The 20,297-nt window shown below is 46.5% G+C and overlaps 1 protein-coding gene across 1 annotated transcript in view; it reads right to left on the bottom strand.

Moving 5' to 3' along the window:
* Positions 1 to 7,364, bottom strand: part of LRCH1 (leucine rich repeats and calponin homology domain containing 1) — a 210,059-nt gene extending 202,695 nt beyond the window's left edge. The window contains exon 1 of the mRNA XM_065901936.1: positions 6,405 to 7,364. Coding sequence (XP_065758008.1) covers positions 6,405 to 6,705 — 301 coding nt within the window. The 5' untranslated portion in view covers positions 6,706 to 7,364. The remainder of the gene's footprint in view (positions 1 to 6,404) is intronic.
* Between the last annotated feature and the right edge of the window lie 12,933 nt (positions 7,365 to 20,297).

Genomic DNA, 20,297 nt, shown 5'->3' with positions numbered 1-20,297 from the left:
GCCGGTGGAATACTTTCAATGATGAAGGTCAAACCCTGGGCGAACCTTTATAAACTGGCACAGCTCAAAAATTCCCAGAGATTTTATGGGCCTATGGTTGTATGCTGTTATTCTGGAAACATGAGTATCGTGTTCCTGCCTTTTCAATAAGGAGCGGCCCATAATGCAAGCAATGAGAATACGGGTGTGTTTGTGGAGACTGTTTCTGCCACACATAGAAACGTGGACGAGCATATGTGGATACGGTGCAGAGCCACCACATGCACGGAGACGTCGCAGTGCTAACAGCTTTTACTACTAGAAGTCCTCTAAACGGCAGCCCACTCCAGTACTCTTGCCTGAGAAATCCCACGGACAGAGGAACCTGGCAGCTACAGTCCATTAGGTCACAAAGAGTTGGACATGACTGAGCAACTAAACCACAGTGAAACCGGGGCTTCCCTGGTGGGTCAGCAGTAAAGAATCCGCTAGAGACCATGCAGGAGACACGGGCCAGTCCCTGGTCCTGGAAGATCCCCTGGAGAAGGAAATAGCAACCCACTCCAGTATTCTTGCCTGGAGAATCCCATGGACAGAAGAGCCTGACGGGCTACAGTCCATGGGGTTGCAAAGAGTCAGATACAACTCAGTGATCAAACAACAATAGTGAAACTGATCAACAACAATAATAATAGGGAGGAAAAGCTGTGACTCCTTGTTTTTGAAGTATTAATAGTCAGAATATACGTGATAAATAGAGCCATTTAAATGAGAGTGACTACCACTATAAATGATCGTTATAGCACAGTGACTAGTCAATTCAATTCAATAGCAGAAACATAATTTGAAACAAAGCATAACTACAAAAGAACATAATGTTCTACAAAAGCACGTGTGATTTCAAGTTTCATTACATTCATAATGAAAAATCTTTATGGCCAAAATTATGGAATAATTTTTTAGACCAAATAGATTTCATCAAGTCCTGGGTGCATCCCAGTGACTAAAGGAAGCTAATATCCCAAGGATTCAGTTGAGACAGAATGGGAGTGGGGTAGGGAGATTCAGACTTCAGCAGAGCAGCCACAAATCTCGGGGAAGATTCTTTGCCTCTGTAGATATTTGAGCGCGGTATCGCAGACAGACAGCCTTAGTCCCAAGGCTGACATATCCCAGGCCCCAGCCATCCGCAGTGTCCTACAGGGTCCTGAGAGCCCTGTGCTGCGTCACCCCCTTGCACGGGGATGGCGGGTGAGAGGACGGGACCAGAGGTCCCGGCCTGAACGCCTGTCTCACTTGTATTCACAGCAGATCTCAGGCTGTCATGTTCTCATGTCCCACATTCACACCATTTTTCCAACCACAGAATGTGCATGCGGACTTCCATCCAAAACCTAACCAGCCTGCAAAACCTGACGCAAACCCCATCTCAGGCTAGGAGAATCTCTCCTAGCCAGTTTAACTAAAATGACCTTTTCTTCTGAATTTTGCAGACCATGTCTATCTGTGCCACCAGCGTCACACCTTGAGGTCCCCACGGCTTCCTGGTTCCCGTGGCCGCCCCAGCAGCAGCCCCGGTGGCGTGGCCCACCTGCTCCCCTCTGCTGAAGTCCAGTGGTTTTATTTCCGTCCTCTCTAAAGCAGGAGTTCAGGGCCTCAAGCCCTATTCCTTCCCACGTTTGACAGGGGGGATTGAAGGCTGTGTATCATGTTTTTCGTATTTCGTTTTGAAATTAAAGGATGCAAAATAAAGGGGGCATCTCTGGTGACTCAGCGGTAAAAAAAAAAAAAAAAAATCCACCTGCCAATGAAGGAGACAGGTTCGATCCCTGATCTGGGACGATCCCACATGCCTTGGAACAACCGAGCCGGTGGGTCACAACTGTTGAGCCTGCGCTCTAGAGCCGGGGAGCCGAAACCACTGAGCCCGCCTGACCTCGAGCCTGTGCTCTGCCACGAGAGAGGCCGCCGCCAACGAGACGCCCCCGACTGGCAAGTGGAGAGGAGCCCCCGCTTGCTGCAACTAGAGAAAAGCCCGTGCAGCAGCGAAGACCCAGCACAGCCAAAGTAAAAAAAGACATAAATAAAAAATTACATATTTAAAAAAAAAGAAGACGATGCAGGGGTTTTATTTAAAAAAAAAAAAAAAGATCACTCTGCATCTCACATGTGCTCCTGTCATGTCTTACTCTTTGCATCTTCTCCGGCACCACCACTGGCACATACAGGACCTCACTGAGTACATTTCTCATCTGTATTCCTCCCTGGGCAAGCCCTGCATTTCCCATATCGCCTTTCCTGCTTCCAGCCACCCCTAAAAAAGATACCAGCAATAACACGCCCCACTCTCTCCTTAAAGTGACCAACTTTCAACCACTGTTCTGTACCTCCGATCCAAGATTTTCCTTGTCATTTTCCAGGACCTCCAGCAATCAGCCTGAGACAGACTCTTTCTTTTCTTACTCCTCTTTTCAGTTCACTTCATTTCAGTCATACAAACACCCTCTGGAACCTCCTTATCCCCAAATGACACTATTTAATAAACCAGCACTAGAACAACAACAAGTTTGCTTTCCCAACACACGTATTTGCGTACTTTTTTCTCAGACCTGACTTTCTGCTTCAGTTCGTATTTATTACTACCATTTGTGCTATTGTTACAAGATACTACAAGTCACCTTTAATACAGGCAGCGTGTATACTTCTAAACGAAGATAGGGTACGTCTCCTGTAAGTCTTCCCAGTTCATCCTTCAAGATCTATTTCTTCAATGACCTCCTCCCTCATCCACAAGGAGAATGAAAACTCCATCAAAGGGGTCAAGGGAGTCTCTGTTGGTCCCTGCTGTATCCTTGGTGCCTAGAACAGTGCCTGGCGCTGGGCGGTGCTTGGTGGGTACTTGCAGAACGAATGCTGGTTGAATGAACCTCCAGGTGCCCTCCTGGATTCTACTCCTCCCCACCCCTTCCCTGTGTGTGTATGTGCCAAGTCGCTCCAGTCGTGTGCAACTCTTTGCAACCCTATGGACTGTAGCCCTCCCCAGGCTCCTCTGTCCATGGGATTTCCCCTCAAGAATACTGGAGTGGGTTGCTGTTTCCTCCTCCAGAGATTGAACTCACATCTCTTATGTCTCCTGAACTGGCAGGCAGATTCTTTACCACTAGCACCACAGTCAAGAACACACACGCTAGAGTGAAATCATCAGGGTTCCATCCCTGGTTTAGCATCTAAGTAGAGCGATGACGTTGAACATGTAAGAACTCAGCTCTCCCCAGCTGTGCAAGAGGATCTGAACTGGCATCTCACAAGGACCCGGCAGGGTGATACAGAGCCCAGTCCAAGAGCTCATCGTGGTTCTTCTCCCATTCAGTCAGGGTCACCTATGCCAGCACACAGCCCTTCTTTCCCCAGCTCACCAGCCAGAAGTCTAGATCCTGACAACCAAACTATCTGCACTCAAATATGAGTAAGTTGATTGGCTCAAAGTAAGGGGGAAGGCCTGAGAGTGTTGTTTTTTTGTTTTTGTTTTTCCTATGAAAGGGATGTATGCACTTGATTAACAGAGCTTAAACATCTACTGAGCAACCTTGGGCTTCTATATTTCTATGTTTACATCTGGGTTTTCAACTCCTGGCCAGATAAGCTACATTGCCCAAGAGGGCAGTTCTGCTTAGGGTGGCTGCCAGAAGAGTTACTTTTACAAGGCATAAACCAAATGGCCTGAATTATACAACTGAACGGGGAGATAAAGCTTCCTCTGTCACTCCCTGTCTTACAAAATTTATGAAAAAGTCCACTTTACATCTCAGGTCTTTAAGGATCTTTGTGTGTCCTTCTGATTTTAAGAGATGTTCTGTAAACTAAGTATGAACCCCAGAGAATCCACTGTCTTTATTGTATATGTTACTACTCAGACACTCCACTCTTGTAGAACTCTTTATATGCAGGAACTGTCAGCACTGGGCACGCTGGAGGTAATTTTAACTCTTGCTTTATTTTGAGTTTTGCTCTTCCAAATAAGGAACAGTGCTCTGGGTAAACAGAGCAAAGGGCAGAACACAATTGGTTTACATCCAGCTTTGACCTGAGGCAAAAATGTTTTTGCAAAAGCAACTCTTTAACACATTTGGGTAATGAAATCTCACATAAATGAACTGTCTACATTGAATACTCTTTACCTCTAAGTTTTCCTAACTTTCTACAAACTCCAGTGACATTTCTCCTCCCATAATTAACATTGCCTTTGTCCACAGGGAGTTAACCCCGCTGGCTCAGATGGTAAAAATTATCTGCAATGCAGGAGACCCAGATTCGATCCCTGGGTTGGGAAAATTCCCTGGACAAGGGAATGGCTATCCACTCCAGTATCCTTGCCTGGAGAACTCCATGGACAGAGGAGCCTGGTGGGCCCAGTACCTGGGGTCTCAAAAGAGTCAGACATGACTGAGGAACTAACATTTTCAGTTCACTGTCACTAAGGTTAAGCCTCCAAGATTTAACTAGTTCAAATTTTCTGCACATGGAACATGTGCAAGTGAGGTTTCGAATTTAAAACTTACAGAACTCACAACCACAGCTCACCACAAACAAGCAAAGAGAGGAAAACGGAAATCTTGTTCTAAACGCCACCATGCTTCACACCGTTAGGTCTGAACTGAAAGAGGTGGTCTCTGCTTTTAAAAGTACTGGTCTTCTCCAAAAAAACACCAGTAGGGCAGACACATCAAGTTCACCCAACTTTGAAACAAACGTCAGAAGTAGAAGAACACTATTCAGTGCCTCCTTCTGAACATACAGACACAGAATTTTATTGGTCCTGCCAGCTCCATTTTCATATCCAATGAAATGAATATCCTGCCAGCTACATTTTCGGCAATCATATCCAATCCTGCCATAGCTCACCTTACAAGCTGCGGCAAAAGGGAAGTACAACTTAACAACGGATTTTTTTCCCTAAGTTAACGATCCAGGCAATTCTTGGAATAACTTCTACTTGAGAAACTGCATCTAAGTGGTCCAATCAAGAACCTCCCCAGCTGTTGACAACTCAGCTCTGGAAATTCCCTCCTTTTTGCCCATTCCCGACTATCCCTAGATCCAAATTACAAAGTTTAATGGCCGCAAAGAGTGCTTTCTGCCTCTAGTGAACTCAGAACTCGTCTAAATATCCATCAGGACTCTTAATAAATGTGCATTGAATTAAAGAGGGGAGCGCTGGAATCTAGCTCCAAAAGGCCACTGTCTGCTCCCTCTCCCCACTCCCATCTTCCCGCAAGAGAGGAAATTGAGATCTGGAGCTGACAGTCAAGCCATCCAGGATCCCCTGGGGGTCTGACACTCGGGCCCGTCAAGCAATGACACCGGAGGAGGTCTGGTGGGTGGTTCCCAAATGGGGTACCCACTGCTCTGGGAAGTGCTGGGCGCTCGCCAAGATACAAACCCTCCTCCAAGGAACTGAAACCAGACGGTGGGCAACCCAGGCAGTTCTATCAGGACCCCAAGGCCCGAATCGCATTCCACCAGCCTCCGTCCTGTTTATAGATCCTGCTCCAGTAACTCCAACTACCAAAGGGAACGCCGACCTCTCAGAAATATGTCAACACATGACATAACTTGAAAACGCTGTATGCTCATTGGCGCGAGTTACAACTTGTCGGGCTCATGGATGGAAACCGGCTCACTTTAATTACTTTTTTTTTTTTTTAAGTATACCCTGCCGTCTCTTCCAGGGCCCCCGCAAAGATCGGATTACTGAGTACGAGGTAGCCTCGGTGGCAGGACCAAACCGCGTGGGCGGTGGTGAGGTGAAGGCAAAGAACCAGCGAGTCGACAGCCGGGCGAAGCGGCTGCGATTCGGTTTCGCGACCAGAGCCGCCGCTCCCCCCTCGCACAGACGCAGGAAGAGGAAGCTGCGGACACAAGTTGCCCGATCGCTCGGTGGTGTCGCCGAGGGGGGCCCGGCGACACCGCGCCGGTGCCCTCGGGTCGGCGGAGGGCGCGCCACCTTTGTCTAGAGGCTTCCCAACCGGACGGGCGGCGCCTCGGCGCGAAGAAGGCTTTGCCCGGGTCGGAGGCGCAGACGCGGCGCCCGGGTCCCCAGCCCCTGCGCCGGGCCCAGGAAGCGGCCTTAGCCGCCCGAAACCTCCCACTTCCACTGCGCGCACGCGGCGCGCCCGCAAGTCCCAGCCCCGCGGCCACTTCCCCGGCGCAGCCGCGGCGGGGGGACCCACGCGCCCGCGGGATCAGCGGCCCGGAGCAGCCCCGCTCTCCTCGGGCCGGACCGCCCACGCGGGCCCCTGCCTCGGGACAGCACGGGCCGCTGGACCCCCCGGTCAGGCCAGATCTCAGACTGGCCACCGCGTCGGGGAAGGCGCGACAGCTCGCCAGACACCCACACCCACCGCCCGCCCTCGGCCCTCTCTCACCTGCCTGCACCGTGTCCGAGAGGTCGTGCGCGGGGGCCGCAGTCCTGGGAAATTCCTTCAGTTTCCTGGCACTGAGGTTCAAGCCCCCGGAGTTGGCCGCTTCCTCCAGCGCGCGCTCCAGCCCCCGGTTCAAGGGCAGGTTGAAGCCCCCGCCGCCGCCGCCGCCGCCGCCTCCCGCGGCCCCGCCGCTGGCTCCGGTTCCTCCGTGGTGGTGGTGGTGGTGGGGATGATGATGGGAGTGCAGCGTAGCCACAGACAGGGCAGGCACGAAAGGTTGGGGTTCGCTTCCCGGCGTCGCCATCTTCTCCCGGGCCCCCCCGCCCCGCCGCGCCGCTTCTGCGGGGGGAAGTCACACCTTACCCCCCCGCCCCCGGAACGGGAGACAACAGCCCGGGGCCGAGTCCCCGCGGCGCTCCGCCGAGAGATGCCGGAGGAGGGGCGGAGGGTGTGGCAGGCGCGCGGAACCGGGAGCCGAGAGGCGGAGGCGGCCGTGGCAGCGCGGTCTCGAAGGTTTCCTGTCCCCGGGAAGCTAAGGACTGCGGCGGCGGCGGCGGCGGCGGCGGCGGCGGGCAGCGCGCATGTATCTCCTCCCGCCCCTGCGCCCTCCTCCCGGCGGCTCTCCCCTCCTCCGCCGCCCGCTCTCTGCTCCGCCTTCCCGCGGAGCCGTCAGTCCAGCCCCGAGCCTGCCTCCGCCGCCCCGGGCGCGGGCCCCGGCTGCTGCCGCGCGCCCGCGCCGGGCTGTCCGGGTACTCGCTTGGGGCTGGACGCAGGGAGATCACGGGGGAGGCGAGAGCCTATCTCAATTCTGCGAATTATTCGGATTCTTGGACCTCGAGTCCCCTCCCAACCCCCGGAGGCAGTGTTTCACGGTAGGATCAGGCTAACAGACGACCCCCGCCCCTAGCTTTTGGGCACCTCCGGTGGGCCAGACGCTGGTCTCCGTAGTCGGCGTTCGTGATCTCAGGAATCCAGGGGACCCCGTGAGCGGAAAAACTGTTTCCCTCAGCCCACAGAGGAAGTGAAGAAACCCGTCTGAGGTCACCCAGGCAGTCAGAGGCGGAGCTGGGTTTAAAAGGAGAGGCTTCGGACTCTAGGGTTGCGCTCCTTCTGTAAACGCCGGGGCTGGACTCCGCTGCGAACAGCTTAGGAGTGGAGCAGGGGGTTTTCTGAGCAATGGCAGAAAATACAGGCACAGAAAGGAAGGAGTTTTCAAGATGCAGGTCGTTTCAATGGTGGACAGAACCTATTGTCGTGTGAGGAAGAGGGGCTGGCTGTGGCTGGCTGAGCCCGGAATTCGGTGGAGCTGGAGGGCTCAGAAAGGCAGTGACCCCAACTATAAACTAACTCGGTCCCGGTTGGAGCCTGCGCACAGGTATTCGTCAAGGTGACCTTGTAAGCTGCTTCTAGCCCCTGTGGGGCATGGGAGCTGACGTCCCCGTCTGCAGCTGAAGTCACCTTCTGCCCAAACCAACACCAGGGGCATCAGAAACTCCTGACAGCATAAGAAGGTTGGAAGTTGGAAGGTTAATGAAGTCCCCCTCCTTTCTGAAGTTTCGGCTCCAACTCTCTAAGGCTTTATACCCAAGGCTTGAGCAGTGACCTTGTGAGGGACTTAGCTAGGGGAAGAGGATGAGGGTCAAATAAGAAAATAATTCAACCCCTGGTGGAGGGGGAGATTATGTTTTAAGTGGTGATGCGGAAAGGTGATGGATCTAAAGTACCGCATGATCGATGTCACTTGCACTGACCGCGCTGGCTAAGTAGCCCTTGATTCCTGCAGGATTCTGGGGTGAGTTCAAAGTTCTCATCTCGGAGAAGGGGACAAGCGCCACCTGCTGGTGTCCTCCGCCAAAACCTCCTCTCACCAGCTCCTTTTTCGCCCCTCTGCCTCCCAGACTTTTTTTTTTTTTTTTATTTGGTTGTGCCAGGTCTTAGTTGCGGGCATGTGGGATCTAGTTCCCCGACCAGGGATTGAACCTGGGACCCCTGCATTGGGAGCTCGGAGTCTTAGCCATTGCACCAGCAGGGAAGTCCCAGGCTTTTAAAAGCCAGGCTTGTGGTTGATAATGATGATGGTGAATGTGCAAGCATACTTATAAAACTAACCTACGGTTTCCTTTCCTCTCTGGTCTTTTTCTAAAAAGCCAGCGAGAAACAGAGACACAGAAAACTATTTCATTAGAAAATCGTCAGCTAAATCCAGGTGGTAGTGTGTGTGATCAGTCTGCAGGGTATGATTGAGGACACCTGACCGACTTCAAATGTAGTTCAGGCTGTGAATCTGGTGCATCATGTAATGTTTTAAGACCACAAATTCTTTTTTTCTTTTAGAGGAAAATATGGGATATAGCAATCTGTCCTTATGTTAGGTTGACCTAGTTATGATAGCTTGCTTTAAACTTTTCCTTCTCCAGATTTCTAAAATGTAAACTCCTTGAAGGAGGTACCTAGTCATGTTTGCAACTTCTTTCCCATAGCTCAGAATCCAGAGAAGTTCTTTGCATATGATGAGTGCACATGAAGATTGGTAGTTAAGCATTGCACACTAGGCCAAGTGCCTTATAGGTTGCTATTTGTTAGTACATCTTTCAAAGGATGTCCTTAAATGAAGAAAATTTTCCTTTAAATGGGTGGGGGTTACTTTACCCTTGAAACTGATCTTGTTTATTTATAAACAGTCAAGAAACTTGACAAGCCATTTTTTCTTGCTCTCTAGCTTCTTCACTATTTTTTCAATAAGGTGGACATCTCTAATTTATTTGATACAAATCTCTTCTGAAAACAGAATTTTCTTCCTGTTCTACTCTCCCCATACCATGCACGTAGTCTTCTGATAACTGCTGTGTTATCACATCAACCCAGTTAACCATCTTGGTTATTCCAGAAGGGGACTTCTGACCAAATGACAGAACATCCAGAGAATCAGAGGATCCTGACTGTTCAAACCCTAGATTCTGACTGCTCCTAAGTCACATCTTTAGTTTCTATGAGATAGCTGGTGTTGTGTTGATAATACATTGTGCTGTTTATGTCAGTTTCATTTGGTTTTTCTGTCAATGCAACCAAAGGTTCTGAATATTTAGTCTTCTATCTTAGTCTTTAGTCCCCCTTATTTTCTAATATAGCCTCATTTTGGGATTGTCCACAGATAATCTTGTACCAACTATTTGGATGATGGCAGCTAACCTTTTACCATGCTTTTGTCTTTAGTACTTTCCAGTCATTTCACAAAGTTCATAGAATTCAAATGCTTAAGAAAACTGAGGAAATAGAAATGGCCCCTGCTAAAAATAATATGACTATTAGAAGGAAATTGATCAGTTTCATCAACAAATCAAAAATACTAGAACCTATTTTCTTAATTTTTGTCCTCAGTAAACATACCAGAGCATACAGAGTCTTCCACGTCTAAGACCCAGCTCTTTTATTCCTCTCTGAAAATGGAGTTGAGGACAACTTGTAAAAATCCAGCTTATTGAGAATGGCTGACAGCATGGCCATCTAGGGATGTCTCTTTTTTTTGAAAGTGTCGTATTCTAGATTGTTTTATTTTTATTTATTTAATTGAATTATAGTTGATTTACAATATTGTGTTAGTTTCAGATGTACAACAAAATGATTCAGCTACATAGATATACAGAGAGATTTATATATTCTTTTTCAGATTCCTTTCCATTATAGATTATTACAAGATACTGAATATAGTTTCCTCTGCTATACAGTAGGTCTTTGTTGTTTATCTGTTTTATATATAGTAGTGTGTGTATATTAATCCCAAACTTCTAATTTATGCCCCCCCCCCCGAACTTTCCCCATTGGTAACCATAAATTTGTTTTTTATGTCTGTGAGTCTGTTTCTGTTTTGTAAATCAGTTCAGTTCACTTGCTCAGTCGTGTCTGACTCTTTGCCACCCCATGGATTACAGCACGCCAGGCCTCCCTGTCCATCACCAGCTCCCGGAGCTTGCTCAAACTTATGTCCGTTGAGTCAGTGATGCCATCCAATCAGCTCAGCCTCTGTCGTCCCCTTCTCCTCCCACCTCCAATCTTTCCCAACATCAGGGTCTTTTCCAGTGAGTCAGTTCTTCGCATCAGGTGGCCAAAGTATTGGAGTTTCAGCTTCAGCGTCCGTCCTTGCAATGAATATTCACGACTGATTTCCTTTAGGATTGAGTGGCTTGATCTCCTTGCAGTCCAAGGGACTCTCAAGAGTCTTCTCCAACACCACAGTTCAAAAGCATCAATTCTTCAGCGCTCAACTTTCTTTATAGTCCAACTCTCACATGTGTACGTGACTACTGGAAAAACCATAGCTTTGACTAGACGGACCTTGGTCAGCAAAGTAATGTCTCTGCTTTTTAGTATGCTGTCTAGGTAGGTCATAGCTTTTCTTCCAAGAAGCAAGCACCTTTTAATTTCATGGCTGCAGTCACCATCTGCAGTGATTTTGGAGCCCCCCAAAATAAAGTCTGTCACTGTTTCCCTTGTTTCCCCATCTATTTGCCATGAAGTGATGGGACCAGATGCCATGATATTAATTTTCTGAATGTTGAGTTTTAAGCCAACTTTTTCACTCTGCTCTTTCTCTTTCATCAAGAGGCTCTTTAGTTCTTAGATTTCTGCAATGAGGGTGGTGTCATCTCTGTATCTGAGGTTACTGATATTTCTCCTGGCAATCTTGATTCCAACTTGTGCTCATCCAGCCCGACATTCCGTGTGATGTACTCTGCACATAAATTAAATAAGCAGGGTGACAATATACAGCTTTGACGTACTCCTTTGCCGATTTGGAACCAGTCTGTTGTTCCATGTCTGGTTCTAACTGTTGCCTGTTGACCTGCATACAGATTTCTCAGGAGGTAGATAAGGTGGTCTGGTTTTGTAAATAAGTTCATTTATATCATTTTGTTTAAGATTCCACATATAAGTAATATATGATATTTGTCTTTCTGTCTGACTTACTTCACTTAAGTCAGACAGAAAGGCAAATATCATATATCACTTATATGATCACCTCTAGGTCCATCCATGTTGCTGCAAATGGCATTATTTCATTCTTTTTTATGACTGAGTAGTATTCCATTATATATACATATATATACGATGTAATCATCTTCATCCATTCATTTGTCAGGGAATAGTTAGGTTGCTGCCATGTCTTGGCTATTTAATTAATAAATAATTCTGCTATGAACTTTGAGGTGTGGGTGTCTTTTCAAATTAGAATTTTCTCTGGATGTATGCCCAGGCAAGTGTGTCTGTCATAGTCCTGACTATCCCCTGCAACCACAGGTAGATAAGTGCATCCATCAAACTCCCCTGAAAAGCGAAGGAAAAACACTCCAAAACTATAGGCAAATAACAAAAAGCCTTTGACTCCAAAGGCAGCATGTCAGGACTGTGTGCTGTGTGTGCTAAGTTGCTTCAGTCGTGTCCGACTCTGTGACCCCATGGACTGTAGCCCACCAGGCTCCTCTGCCCATGGGGATTCTCCAGGCAAGAATACTGGAGTGGGTTGCCATGCCCTCCTCCAGGGGATCTTCCCAGTCCAGGGATCGAACCCAGGTCTCCCGCACTGCAGGCGGATTCTTTACCATCTGAGCCACCAAGGAAGCTCTTTTATCTTGCTTCATGTTATTCTTTAACCTCGCACCTTCAGTTTTCTCCCTCCTTCCTAAAAAAGAACCAAGAATATGTCCTGATTAATTCCACCCTTTTTACTCCCTCCACAGACTCTCAGTACTAAAGTTTTCTCTTTGTACTGTATCTGTAAATATTTATCAGTAAATATTTATCTGTAAATGATCAGGGTATGTAGGTTGTATTCATTAACTTTCAAGTACATCATTAACTTTCAAATACATTCATTAACTTTTAAGTACATCAAATGCAGAGCTCAGTTCTTTTTTTCCTAGGAAATTCAATAAATAATGTCATCTGAGATATTTTCATATTGTAAGGCAACTAATAATACCAATGTGAGTTTCTCTGAAGATAATCAATACTTTCTTGGCATGTTTAGGAGATTTTATTTTATTCTATTTTGCATTCCAAAACACTAATCTAACAAAGCAAACTTGCATGAGAAAAATTAGAACAATGTCCATAGTCTTTCATTAAAGCCAAATGCATTCAGTTTTAAGAATTGTATATAAATGTTGAACTGTGTATGTAAATATGACATCATGCTTTCCTATTTTTTTTCCTAGTGGAAAAAATAAAACAATGGTAATAATAAGTTCTTGCCAAATTAGTCTATCCATATTTGGAAAAAAAAATAGAAACATGGGCTACTAGAGTCAGCTTTCAAATTCAATTTTTCAATTGAAATTTTTTCCTTATCCTTGAAATCCAAAAGTCTATAAACCACTTGCTTAGATTCTTGGTTTTCTTTTTTTTTTTTAATAAACTTTTAATTTTGTATTGGAGTATTTAACAGTGTTGTGATAGTTTCGGGTGAACAGCCAAAGGACTCAGCCATCCATATACATGTATCCATTCTCCCCAAACTCCCCTCCCATCCAGACTGCCACATGACTTTGAGCAGAGTTCCTTACGCTCTATAGCAGGACCTTGCTGGTATTCCATTTTAAATAGATTCTTGGTTTTCTTACAAGAGAGTTAGTCATACCAGATGCCAGCTACCTGCTTTCAAGCTTTTCTCGAGCTTTGCTCACACCAGCTATAATCTAATGTATTTTCTAGGCATTCTCATTCCAGGGTTTATCATTAAGTCTCAAAAGAAAATATTGTCTGCCATTGGAGTTTAAAAATATTTCGCAGCTGACTACTGTTCAGACCAAAACTTCCTTTCTACTCCAACCTGCCAATAAAAATCCTCTGTCCCCTCACAGGGGCTTATTTTCACTTCTCACCAAGAAAGTCTTAGAAGCGACTGCAGTGGCCAGGCCCTGCTCAGCTGCTTCTTCCAGTTCTCTCCAAGACAAAGCAGAGATCTAGCTCCTTGACGAGGGAGACTTTATTTACGGCATCTTTTCCACGGCAACTTCTATTAAATAGAAAAACCACAAAATCGGGGTCATTGAGATAGCAGTCTCTAAGAGGCTCTCTAAGAGACCAGAGAGGAACCATCTTTGAATGAGTGGTTTTATGGGCTTTAATCTGTGTGCTAGTTCGTAAACATACTTGGGCTTAGGAGAGAAAGCCAATTATGTGTGACTTTTATTATTTTTAAATAATATTTTTAAAAGTACATGTATATATGATATTAAAGCCAATTGTGTAGCAGAAAGACAGCATTCTGACCTAGTGCTTATGAGACATATAGCATTTGGAAAGAAGCTATGAGGAAAATATAGTTTGGACCACTCAGGTGAGAAACTAATTGTAATAAGAAGACTCTCTTGGCTTAATGATATCTTCTTGGCTTAATGATATCTTAATGATATCTTCTTAAGGAAAACAATATCAGTGACCAAGAGCTGACCCTCTGGTTCCTGCCGGAAATTTGTCAAGTGGCTACTAGGGAAAAAGTCACCGGACAGTAAGGACAGAAGGGGCCCAGCCAGCTGGACTTCGATTTATAAAGAAATGTATTTTATGTAACTGACTTTTTAAAGATGTGACTATAAATGTTAGATCATAGTAGGGATAGATAATAGCTTTACTGTGACTTATTTTTCTAAAAATTCACCTATTCATTATATTAGCTTATTGGTGTATACATAATACATATTATGTTATTGGTTTGTAGTGTAAGGGATATATGAAATATTTAAGGGAACCAGCTGTTTGTTTACAAATAAATTGCTTAACTTGTATGCAGAAACTGAAGCAACACTATCCTTTATATGTACCTCTGAAGATCCCCTGGAGGAGGGCATGGCAACCCACTCCAGTATTCCTGCCTGGAGAATCCCATGGACAGAGGAGCCTGGCGGGTTACAGTCCATGGGGTTACAAAGAGTTGGACACGACTGAGCAACTAACACTCAGAAATCGTGCATAAAGGGCTTCATTGCCAAATAAGTTTGAGTTCAAAAGGTTTAGAAGTTATTTTACTCTAGGACCTCTCAGAGCCTTTGATATGCTAACATGCATTGTGAATATGCAAGAGGAAGAGAGGGTGTACATTTCTGGGGTGCCAGCAATGCAGGAGTTTGATCCCCGGGTCAAGAAGATCCCCTGGAGAAGGAAATATATGAATGTCAATATATATATAACATTAACATGTATAACATGCGCTTAGTTATATATGTTAGCATATGTGTAACATATGCTATGTGTAACATAATGAGGCTTCCAAGGTGGTGCTAATGGTAAAGAATCCATCTGCCAATGCAGGAGATACAAGAGACACGAGTTTGATCCCTGGTTTGGGAAGATCTCCTGGATTAGGAAATGGCAGCCCACTCCAGTATTATTCTTGCCTGGAAAATTCCACGGACAGAGGAGCCTGGGGGGCTACAGTCCATGGGGTCACAAAGAATCAGACACGACTAGAACACGCACACAGCAGCAGCAACGTACATAATAAATAATACACGTATATAGCATAACTGTGTATATAACAGATGAGAATTTACCTCCAAATCAGTATTTTAAATAGGCCAAGTGTCACTGATGCAGCACCTCCAGTAAATACTGTTCCAGGCCTATTGTTCATTAAGTGGATTTTAAAAGAACTAAAAAGTCTTCCTATTTATACTTAAGGTACTTCGAATCTAACTAAAACAGTAATTTATATGTTCCCTTGAGACAGCTTTAAGACTCTTGATGTCGTTACAGGGCTATTTTCCGAAGCCAAGACTATCATTGCTGCCTTGTCAGATGCAGAACTGTGTGTGTGTGGAGGGGGTGTCCCAGAGTGGCTGCTCTGGGACAGAGCAGAGTGTCCCCAATTTAGTAGGAAATGCACTCTGACTCTGAGGACATTCCGAGCTGTATCTCGGATCATTCCAGTGCATCATTTGAAGAGGGGTCAGACCTGGGCCCGGGAATAAGGCCTCCTGATGAAGTGACAATGCAAAACAGGAACGGTGTCATCCCAGGCTCATCTCCCGGCAACCAGATCAACAGGGAGCACAACCTACCGTGCATTTAGAAGCAAAACCATTTAGAACTTTCTTCAGTTTCTGGTTGGTGCAAAACCAGCCAAGCCAGGATTAGTGGGATTCAGACTGGACCACTGACCAGAAAGGAGCTTTACTCCAGGGAAGGTGAGCAGTGCTGGAATCCCTCACAGGAGCCACAGTGGGTGTGTGGTCTGAGAGTCCCTCCCAGACACCAGCAGCCCCGACAATCGAGGGAGAACAAGGACAGTTTCAGGTCTGCAGCTTGAAGCAAGCTGCATGGAGTGTGTCCGGTAGAGCCCAGCTCTGGGAGAAGTGTCCAGGAGGCAAACGGGCTCCCCAACCCAAGTGGTTGGGAGATGGAGCCCCAGCCCGGATGGTGAGCTGCAGGCCAATCAGGAAGCACTGCATCCATGAAATATCTCTGCAAAGATGGGCAAGGATGTGTAAGAAACTGCTAACAGTGATTGCTCCTGGAAGGAAAACTCGGAGAAGGGTAGAAAAGAGAGATTTTCTCTTTCTCTGGTACCTTTTGTCCAGTTTAAATGTTTCACTTGTACATCCATGGGATTCCCTGGTGGCTAAGACAGTAAAGAAGGTATCTGCTAATCCAGGAGCCACAGGATACATGGGTTCAATTCCTGGGTGGGAAGATCCCTTGGAAATGGCAACCCACTCTAGAACTCCTTTTTTTTTTTTTTTCAAGCAATTAATTACATTTTTTAAAATACCCTTTGAGAAGATGGAACTTGGGTCAATAGTCCCTGGGGAACTGTTGGTGGGTCCTGAGGAAGAGCGCTCTATGGGATAAATCAGAAGTGAAGAAGTGAGCCAGAATATTGCTGCCGTGATAGGGGGATGAGATGAGAAGGGCTTGGATTGCAAGAAGACGCAGGGTGGGAAATACCTGGAAGAGGCGACAGAGCCTCAGTTTTCAGTCAAGGTTTGCTGAGCCACTGCTAAGTCAGGTCAATGCTAGGCACTGGATGTGGATGGAGGGACATACTATCTATACCGTGCATTTATATCAGATGCCAGAGGCAAAGAGGAGATGTAGAAAGCCCTGCTTGGAGACAGCAGATACAGAGCAGCTTATGAACATCCAGACTGCAGACACTGGAAGAAGACAAGGGAAGCAGAAACAGGAAGTATAAGCTATTTACTGGGCTTCCCAAGTGGTGATAATGGTAAAGAACCCATCTGCCAATGCAGAAGACAAGACATAAGAGAAGCAGGTTCGATTCCTGGGTCAGGAAGATCCCCTGGAGGAGGATATGGCAGCTCATTCCAGCATTCTTGCCTGGAGAAGCCCGTGGACAGAGGAGCCTGGCGGGTCCATGGAGTCGCAAAGAGTTGAAGCAACTGAGCACTCAGGCACACAGCTATTGACTCGAAGGATTGGGGGTTGGGAGAAGGAAAAAGTTTGAAAAGTGGCTAAAAAGACAAGTAGGCTTCCCTAGTGGCTTCCCCAGTGGTAAAGAATCTTCCTGTAACTCATGAGACGCAGGTTCGATCCCTGGGTCAGGGAGATCCCTTAGTGGAGGGCATGACAATCCACTCCAGTTTTCTTGCCTGGAGAATTCCATGGACTGAGAAGCCTGACGGGCTTTGGTCCATGGGGTCACAAACAGTCAGACACAACTGAGGTGCAATAAATACACGTGCATGTACAAAAAGACAAATAGAGCAGAGAAACTGGTTTAATGTTTAAGATAAGGAAGATTTGAGAAGATCTGGGAAGACAATGGGAAGCCCATGGGGAAGGCAGGATTGGAGCGCCCATAGGAAAAAGCAGGGTGAGGCTGGAGCGGAGGGTTAGAAGTGTGACATCCAAAAAGGGGGTGGAGATGAGAAGGATGGAATCCAGGAGAGAACAAAGGACGCAGAGTCCTCCTTTGAGCCTGGAGTGAAAAAGTCAAGAGACCTGAGTACAACTGATACGCCAAAGTATTGGTTCAGAGCCCTTAGGGCTTATATGCCGAACCATCTAGAATCTAAATGTATGTGATCTACTAAGAACAGAACTGGAGGTTGGAGGCGGGAAGGGAGATTTGTGAACAATATTTCCAAATCAGAAAACACACAGTTGAGCACCCCATTATAATCAGAAATACTTGATCTTTGACTCTCAGCTCTAATGGGCACATTGACCCATCACTGAAGCCTTGATGCTGTGCTCAAGTGATGTTTTTCCTCCTGGACGCATATATTTTCTTATAATCCTTCTCTAATCACAAAATCCGACATGTCTTACAACATGCAGCTTGGTGTTTAAGATGGAAGAATAAACTGGCTCCTAATAAAAGACCCATTCCCTTCTGAATACCTCTCCACAGGCAGGATCACACCAAAAAGCTTGTCCACAGCCTGTCACGTCCTCAGCTGTGGAGGCTTCAGGAATCCAGTCCAACTTCCCCTTTCTACAGACTAGGAAACTGAAATAAACACGTGAGGGTGAATTGCCCAATGCTACGTACTGGCTGGTGCAGACATGTGGGCCAGGACTCAGGTATCCATTTCCTGTCTGCTGTATTCTTGTCCCTCATGAGACTGGAAATTAACTGACTCTGCATGACCTACCCTGCTGGAAGGTCTGCTCTTGTCCTCCCATCATTATGCTTCATTTGCTCTCTGCCTGAGTGTAACCTTATTATAGGGGTGTCATCTAGGGCTCTAGCTCACAGGGCTGATGCTGGACAAGGGCTGTGTTGGGATCTGGTTGGAGGGAACTGAGATGGGCTGAGATGGTCTAGCTACTTGATTCTGAAACACAGGCAGTGCGCCCTGGGCCAGCTGAAGGGTGATGGAGATGGAGGTACCCAGGGACCAGGCAAAATACAAGACCATGAGTCATCCCACATCCACTTCGTGTGCAGGGACCTTCCAAGATTCTTTCTGTCATGATCAGAAAGGCTGAGTTCAAAAAATTAAAAATAAAAAGAAAGGTTGAGCTCTTCTGACCTTTATTCCAGTGGCTACAAAATATTTTGGAGTCAGGGGTCTGTCGAGGTTCTTTGGATACAATTTCAAAGGTATTTGAGGCTCTCTGAATCGTCTAGGGCAGATCAAGCATCACTATTCAACTCTGACTCTGAACAAGCCTTCTTTATTGAAAAAAAAAGTCTGAAGAGAAGCAGTCTGTTCCATGATGCAATCTCAAAGAAGATTCTACTTTTTATGTGCAGCAAGGTTTTCTTGTCCTGAACCCCTGACCTTTTTTGGGGGCACAGAGGGGATCGGTGACATTGGAACTGTCTTCCCACTCAGAAGTAGAAGAGGGGATAGCTGAGGTAAGGCTGATGTTGAAGACTCCCCCAGCGCCCCCATTTTTAACACCTTCAACACCTACCCAAGCTTCTCCAGCCCCACACCAGCTTTGATCCCCACCCAGCCAGTCCTAATTGCCTCCCACAGCCCAGATTAGATTATTCATGTGTGCTTAGGCCTTCCCCGGCATTGCTGCCATCTGGCTAATGATGGGGCGCCATATGTCAGCAGCAGGGTATGGGTCCCCGCCTGTGGGATGGGGCGCAGACCTGCCCTGGTGAACAGCATGGCTTCCCAGCGTGTGGTTCACTCCCCACTGACACAAGGCATCTCTGTTACGTAGTCTGCAACTAGGACACAGATGACAGAGCTTCCTCTCACACGAACTGAGGTGGTGGTAAATAGCATAGATGTGTTTGCGTTCCCTTCAAGTCATCCATCACCTTCCATTTACCCAGAGTGCTTCCCATGAAGGCCCAAAGATTATCTAACTAAACAACCCACTACCCCTGCAAGGTTAAAAATCAGAAGTGGTGCATGCTAAAGTCATTTCAGTTGTGCCTGACTTTGTGACCCCATGAGCCATAGCCCGCGAGTCTCCTCTGTCCTTGGGGATTCTCCAGGCGAGAATACTGGAGTGGGTTGCCATGCTCCCCTCCAGGGAATCTTCCCGACCCAGGATTCAAGCCTGTCTCTTGCATCTCCTGCATTGGAGATTGTGTTCTTTACCACTAGCACCACCTGGGAAGCATCCCCTCCACCCCCCAAAAAATCAAGAGGCAAACGCTTTATTATTGAGTTCAGTGGATGCTATGGTAAACACCCAACACCCTCCCCGAGGGGTTCCAGATTACTCAGGTCATGCAATGAATTATGACTGAGAGGAAACGCACTTTCCAAGTCTGATATTAAAAACATACTAGATATCTGGAACAGAAGCAGTACTTTCTGTCTTCATACATCATCAGATGAGAAACTGTTACGTGTGTTGGTTACCTTGTGTGACTGGCGCTTCCATGTGTAAACAGAATAGGGGGACCAAAAGTGCAGGTTTATGGTAGCCTCATGATTGGATAGGGGAGAAACACACTTCTTCCAGGTCCTTGATACTGATTAGGCCATGCTGTTCTCCACTGGCTGTTTCTAATCACACATGCCTCTTCCTGTAGAACAGAACCATTTGGGTCCAGATGACGCATTAAGTCTTACTCGTTTCCTTTTATCATTCTTGAAAATCCAAGAGATCCTCTAGGCTCAAGGTTTTCAGAAAATAAAGCCTGGCTTTCTTTCGCTTCCCCTGGCCCAAGCTTCCTTTTCAACTAAAAAATTATTTGAATGCAAATGAGCGGTATTAAATGCAAGACTTTTCATAATGGGTCATTTTCTTGAACTGTTGAATTCAGTAGGCAAACAAATATGTGGTCAATATCTATTGGCCAACCTGGTCTAACTTCAGCAAGCCCAGGAAAAGTCCAGAAGGCCTTCGTAATATGGAGGAAGGTTGAATGTGTGACAGTCATAAGATCTAGTCTAGTTAGTGAGAACAACAGTGAAAATCTGGTGTTCACTTAAAATTTATTTTTGCAAGTTGTCA

The sequence above is a fragment of the Muntiacus reevesi genome, chromosome 11, assembly GCF_963930625.1.
Source record: "Muntiacus reevesi chromosome 11, mMunRee1.1, whole genome shotgun sequence".
NCBI lineage: Eukaryota > Metazoa > Chordata > Mammalia > Artiodactyla > Cervidae > Muntiacus > Muntiacus reevesi.
Note: the sequence above shows the minus strand (reverse complement) of the source record. Positions and strands in the feature narration are given on the sequence as shown.